The sequence below is a fragment of the Populus nigra genome, chromosome 15, assembly GCF_951802175.1.
Source record: "Populus nigra chromosome 15, ddPopNigr1.1, whole genome shotgun sequence".
Classification (NCBI taxonomy): Eukaryota; Viridiplantae; Streptophyta; class Magnoliopsida; order Malpighiales; family Salicaceae; genus Populus; species Populus nigra.
This window is the reverse complement of record NC_084866.1, coordinates 3,534,374-3,541,703: the sequence shown is the minus strand read 5'-3', so window position 1 is coordinate 3,541,703 and position 7,330 is coordinate 3,534,374. Positions and strand designations below refer to the sequence as shown.

General features: G+C 33.0%; 1 protein-coding gene across 1 annotated transcript; it reads right to left on the bottom strand.

Annotated features, from left to right (window-relative positions):
- Positions 1 to 5,675: 5,675 nt before the first annotated feature.
- LOC133674078 (dehydration-responsive element-binding protein 3-like) lies at positions 5,676 to 7,124 on the bottom strand. The gene has a single exon (XM_062095048.1). It carries the CDS (start codon positions 6,602 to 6,604, stop codon positions 5,852 to 5,854), a length of 753 nt encoding a protein of 250 aa, XP_061951032.1. The 5' UTR covers positions 6,605 to 7,124; the 3' UTR covers positions 5,676 to 5,851.
- Positions 7,125 to 7,330: the final 206 nt, after the last annotated feature.

Here is a 7,330-nt window from a genome sequence, read left to right as displayed (position 1 = left end):
AATTTTTCTCCTTGGTGTTTGTAGAAAACAATTATTCGTTTTCAATTTCATCATTCAATCTAAATTTATATTATGATTTTTTTTAATTTGTTCCTCATTGTTTTAATATCTATTTGTTTCTTGGGCGCTGTTTTGTAGAAATTTTATTTGTTTTCAATTTCATTCTTCAATATAAGTTTATGATACATTACTTTGACCAATTTTGTCCTCATTATTTTTTGTTTAAGTTATTTTTTTTCAACTCCACCCTTCAATCAAAATTGTTTTTTTATTTTTTATGTCAATTTTGATCCTCGTTCTTTTATTTTTTTTGTCCTTTTGCTAAATTAATTTTTTTTTCAATTTCACTCTTCGATCAAATATAAAATTTATTTGTATTGCAATTATTTTGAATCTTTTTGTATACTTGAAATTCTTTTTTTCAACTTTATCCTTCAATATTTAATTGATTGAGAATTGACCTTCATGATTTTTCAAGATATGGTGCTTTTAGTGTAATGAATCAAGTCACGGGTTTCAAAAGTTACATGGGTTTATAATTTTTTTTTTAAATAGATTTTATAATTTTCTATCATGTTATTCCGATTTCATGATTTGGGCCATGGGTTTGATAATATATTTTGGGTTGGCTCGACCGTGATTAATGGTGTTTTAGGATTATCATGCTAACTTGGGTTGACTAGAGATAATTTTTTAGATCCTTTTTTTAACCCATTTTGTCTTGCTATATTTAATGTGTGTGAATTGAGTTACATCGTTTGCCCCTTTTCAAAAAGTTATTTTTTCCTCATGTTATTGTGGTCACTTTTTTTTTATTTGATCCATATGTTGTTGTTGCCTATTTTTATCATCTAATTAAAATAAAACCAATTGCGTGTCAGATAAAAAACAATAATGTAAAAAAAGATGTCAAGACCACAAAGAATTATTCGACATTGTTATTTAACTTGACTTGGTGGGTTAACCTTGAATTATTTCGACATGACTTCTTGCCTAGCCTAAATTTCAAATTAACTAGCGTATGAGTTGCCCCAACATGATCTAGTTGACTTGACGGATCCAAAGATAACCCAAACGACCAGTAAAAACCATGGTTTAGCTATATAAAAAAATAAATTGATAACTATTTTATATTGATAATACAACATATTAGATTGACGCAAGCTTTTTGGCTTAAACTCTCATACTGTAGATCATGAACTTCACTGAGTTTAACAACTTTTTTAAAAATATATATATATTTTTTACTTAATGATATGATAACAAAAATAAATGCTTGCAAAATTAAGCACCAACCAAATACTGTGATGTTTATTTGATATTACAATAACTTCATATAAAGCAAATTAAAATAAATTATGAAGATCAATTTAAAATCAATCAAATGTTGAAAGATGAGATCGATTAAAAAACATGAAAAAATATTCAATCAAAAGAAAAAAAAATAGAAGAGGGGATTAAAACAAAAGGAAACTATTTGGAATTGTTATAAAACCCGACGCAACGGGTCAACTTTGAAACCTTCCACCCAACTCTTGCCTAACCCATGTTTAAAATTAACTTGTATGAGAGTTGCCTCTACGTGACTCAATCGACTTGATGGGTTCAAAAATAACTCGAACAACCTATAAAAACGTGATTTAGCTTTTAAAATGTTTTTCAAGTTAATATTTTATTTTTTTATTATTATTTAAATGATAATATATTAGATTAACTTGGATTTCTTGACTTAATTTGTCTAACCCATAATCTGAATCATAAACTCCAATGGGTTTAAAAAATATTTTTTAGAATTATTTTTTATATAACTATATAATAATAAAAATAGACACTTTGAAAATTTAGCACCAATCAAATACTGTAATATTTGATTGAGAAAGCGATAACCTAATAAAAAATAAATCGAAGCAAATTATTACGATTAATTCAAAATTAATAAAATATTTAAGAATGAAATTTAAATCAAAAAATCAAAAAAACATTCAATCGAAAAAGTAAAAAATTGGAAGATAGAATTAATTGAAATAAAAAGTCAAAGAAAAAAAGGGCAGGGGGGAAACCAAAACTTTGTTAGTAGTCTGGTAAATAGTATTAGGTCTAGCCTGGGTGGACTTCAGATTGTCCTGAGACGGAAACAAATAGTCTAGAGGTCTATCTTTGAGCGAATCCTGCTATTATTTTCCTGTTCTTACAGAACTTCTGAGTACTGGCCATAGGAAAACCTGGGGTTAAGACACCATCCTTGTCTGAGGTACAAGTATTAAATAGGTATAATTGCATCATTGATCCAATTCAAATCCTATTAATGATTATACAAAAGAATTACCCCCCTTTCTTGTTCTTTTTTCCTCCTCCCTCTTCCCAATTATTAAATTGGAATTTCCTGCTACTCATCCAATAAATTACCCTGGCATCTCTGCACCACAAAATTCAAAGGCTGAGGTCCAGAGGTAGGGGTCAATAGGGAGCAGGAATAACAATGTGGGGCGGTGATGAAGAAAAAGTAAAAGCCTACTTTTTATGAGTTTCTTTTGTAGATTAATGCTTGTTTTCCATGAAAATGAAATGGTTCCACTGTTTATGTCTCATGATAATGCATGCACAAGGGAAAAGAAAAGAAAAAACAACAATTAGGACACAAAATATTTTAAAGTGTGTACGGATCAGAGAAGCCAGGATCTCACAGAGTGACGCAGAAATAGCTAGCCAACACGATGGATTTACTGTTAATTAAGATATAATTCAACTATTCAACTGATATCTGTGTCCGTCTGCAGCGCAAACACACTCAGTCGTCCTGAGTAAATTCGAAGTCTTTTATTTCTTTTACAGAAAGCTAAAGAGGATAGAAAAGTCGGATCTCCCGCACATACAATATATTATAGAGAATCGTTCCTGAAATAGAAAATATTTCAAGTCATAATCGGAGAACCTTTTCTCACAAAAAATATCATGCGCAAGAAAGGGCAGCAATCATCAACCGCTGTGTCGACAGTTAGAGCATTAATCACCGGATTAACATATTGTATCAAGCTTTGGATCGAGGATAAGTATTTTTCTAACACTAATATTTCCCTTTTGCTTTTTTAATTATGTATATAAAAAACCCTAAATGACATTGTTTTAATAAAAAAAATATAGTTTGATATAAAACTCATTCTAAATCGGGCAAATCACTAGATCAACCTCTCGTGTCAACCTCCAAATCATTGACTCGTTTTATAGCTAAGCAATTGCTGGTATATGTATTTTAACAAGAAAATAATAATATATACTCGTATATCTAAATCAAAGGCGTACAACAAGAGGTAGTCTTGTCCATTGCTCCTCCACATATTTTGAACACGTGACAAGAGAATCACTTGTGACCTGGCTGGTTCGTCGAGAATGAATGCGTCTTCTGAATTGCCTTGCTTGGTAGTAAAAGCTCTGGTGCTTTTCCAGCAGCCGGCCGATGTGGGGTCATTGGACAGCTACTTAATTAAACCATCATATCGGATCGTGCTTGATCATCGAAAGTGATTCTGATCACCAAACCCCATCATCCGGTTAGTAAAATCACCGAGTATGACCATCTTCAATCAGCTTTGTCAAAATTATTTGAAATTTTCAGAATTCTCAGGCACAAAAACTTGTGGAACAATCATTGAAAGATGCCAGCATTTGTAACTAGGCCAGGGACACTGTAAAAATTGCGCAAGGTTAAGAGATAATGGCAATTAATTAAGCATTACTTTTCTCCCCAACATACTGAGTTCAATTTTTTGAACATCAATCTGCTAGCTGCGTCATTTTAGCAATCAGACAACGTGAAAAGAGCTGCACTTTTGTAATACAATTCTTTCAAAAGCAAGAATACACAAGCCATGAAAATGAGCTTCAAAAAGACATGAAAAGAGACCATTCTTTCTAATTATTGTGAGTGACCACTGTTACTGACAAATTTGGCTTCCTGTAGCATCAGAACCGAACAGTTTCTTGCCATGTCAATACACCATGCAAATAATGGTGATCTCTTGTAGTAGGAGTGGGATTGGGTGGGGGTCTGAACTGGCCAATTGCACTAGCTATGTGGGGATCATGATAATGTCATCCCACACAATAAGATACTAAGCATGTTTATAAGAGGTCAACCACGAAATCAAAATATGGACCCCTGGCATATATATATATATATATATATATATATATATATATATATATATATTCACATGTAGTGTCCGGGCTAGCTTGCGCGACTAATTCTTACGGGTCCTGAAGTTAACGACCATGTAAGTCTCTAGTGGCTACCAATATTTCCAATCATAAAGCTTGAACCTGAAACCACAAAGAAAGCAAACTTTTTTTATTCCAAATTTTCACTATTAGATAGGAATTTTGTTTGAAATGCTAATGAACTTGGCTTTCTATGAGACCACAAGAAAAAAAAGTTGTATATTTTTTATTTTTTATACACAAGAAAAAACAAAAGAAGAGTTGAAGGGAAGACATGTTTTTTTGTTTTTACAAGAGGCTGTTTGGGAACGTGGTGCAAATCACGTTTTCAAAAAATTCAAATTTTTTTTGCTAAAATTTAATTTTTTTATATGTTTTTATATTTTGAATCATTTTGATATGCTGATCTTAAAAATTATTTTTAAAAAATAAAAAAAATATCATTTTAATGTATTTCGACACAAAAAATACTTGGAAAAATAACCATAACCACATTCCCAAATAGTTCTTCTCAACCAGACATTGCAGCGCGCAAAGAAAAAATCTGGATGCATCATCTTACATTAACTCACAAATTTTAATATCTGTGAGTTTTCAACAAACAATAGATAGAAAGAGATATTGATTACTAGATGAATGGTTCTCTTAAATTTCTTTCACAATTAAAGATGCCTTCTCGGGCTAGATGGAAGAGATGTTCAGTGATTTTCCTCGTGCCACCAAAAGGAAACAAACAATATCAAGCACCCTAGCACGGGAAAAATACTTTTTTAATAAAATAATTTAGCCCATGAAATATTAAAAAAATAAAATAGTTTAAAGAGTTAGAATTGTCTTATGTGATCCTTCACATTATAAAATAAAACATAATCTTACAATAAAACATAATATATTGAAATTCTGATTACTACATTATTAGTATCATTGAAAAGACTTTAATAAGATAAATCTAATAATAACAAAGAAGATTATCAACTGTTATATTTGTAAATTACATCATTCACTTAAAAACAAGTAAACCTTGATATCTTTGAATGATTTTTTTATTCTATATGTTTTTTTTTGTTTTTTTTTTATTGTAAATCATGTAAGTTTATTTTATAATTTGAGAGAATAGCCCATTATACTCGCAACTTGTAAATAATAGATATCACTATGACTCTTTAAACTGTGTAATGTATTATTTTATTAAAAAGCATTTTTGTGCTTAAAAAAAAAAAAAAAAAACTCCCTGAAAGATCCAGAAATGATGGCCACCATTCTAGATTCTTTCTTTGCTAAAAAGGATAAAAAAATCCACACACACACAAGCTACAAAGTCTTAGATGTGTTTTCACCAACTAAAACCAAAGGAATTTATCACACATTTTTCCCTCTTTCCAAAAACTGTACAGTTAGATTCATTCAAAGAGGTCATAATGTTACAGAACCACAGGAGCAGAAAACACAGACACCAAAAGGAAAAAAAAGACAACTTTTAACCCTTCAAAGAAAAACAAGAAGGGCTAAAAAAAGCTTCATAGGATATATGAAAAAGAAAAACAAGAGAAAGAAACGGAGAGAAATTAAGAAAGAACTGACACATTCAGATACATGTACAAACTCACATTCATTAGAAGAAAGGAAAAACAAAACACTAATAATCCCATAAAACAGTACTCTCATTCGGCAATGTAAAATCATCACAAGCACACCCGCCGCCGCCTCCACAACAGTGATTTTCCATGCTTTGCATCCATGGCGGAGGATACATCCACTCATCAATCGAGTCGAAGTAAACAAAATCATTGCTCAACTCATCGTAACTCGTTTCAAGACTTGGCAACTCAACAATCTCACACAGCTCTTCCTCTTGAGACGACAAGTCCATCAAAGAAACAAGTGATGTCAAAGAAGATGTCGAAGAAGACGATGGAGATGTTGTGGTTGTTGTTTCAGATTTTTGGTCAAACTGGTCCATTTGAGCAGCTTTAGCAGCGGCTGCTTGAACATCACGAGGAGCAAGTGAAGCTGGTCGAGGTAAGTAATTGGCGAGTTCGGGGAAATTAAGAATAGCTGGGTTTCCTTTGATGCTTAAAGCAGCGACATCATGCGCACGCGCTGCCATTTCTGGTGTAGGAAAAGTACCTAACCAAATGCGAGATTTTTTGCGTGGCTCACGAATTTCTGACACCCATTTGCCCCAGTTCCTCATGCGAACTCCACGATAGACTGGATGCTTGTTTGAGTCTCTTATCCTTTTTATTTTCTTAGGAGGAGAGAAATCTTGGTCTTGTAGAGGTTTCTTTGATTGGGTAGAGTTAGATAAAGGTGAAGAGGGTGAGGCTGGTGACAAGGAGTTTGTTGAGCTACTTTCCGTCTCTGAATTTTGTTGATGATGATCACTCATTTTTTTTTCCAGAAAAAATAAAGTGGGGTGATTATTCTTTTTATTTATTTTTATTTGAAGGGTAATTATGTGCGAAACGAGGGAATGATGGATATATTTAAAGCTATAAGCATGTGGAGAAGTGGTGGAGAAATTAGTAGGCACGGTCAGTGTTTTGAGACAAAAGAGAGCACAAACTCCTCAAAATTGTTGTTATGGAGCAAAGACAGAGATAGGATGTGGCACTACGGGGTGGATCAGTTACAGGCAGGGAAGAATCAATGAGAAGCGACGCCTGGTTTTTCTGCAGAAGAGAATGAAATATGAGCTCTGAAAGAGGAGAGAAAACGAGGGTACTATCAGAATTACCAAGACAAGGGGGAGCTAAGAGGGAGTATTGCACATTATTTCATGAAAAGCTAGCTACATATACTTGATGAACAAGCGCTTGCCCTTCGTTACATCATTTCCCAATGACTCATACTACACTTAAAAGCATTGAAAGAGAGAGAGAGAGAGGGAGGGGCATGGACCCATAAAGGAAATGGGACACCCTGCAAGACCCTATGGTACAATGGGGTCCCTTTCTATAGTACCACGCAACCCCTACGATCAATCCTTCTTTTTAACCAGTTTCTCTATTCATTTCCCCCCTTATCTTCTAGCTAGCTTTCCCTGGCTGCCATTGCCAACCTCTCAAGAATATCTTGGGTCACCATTTTGCCCCTCTCTGTATGATTAAACATA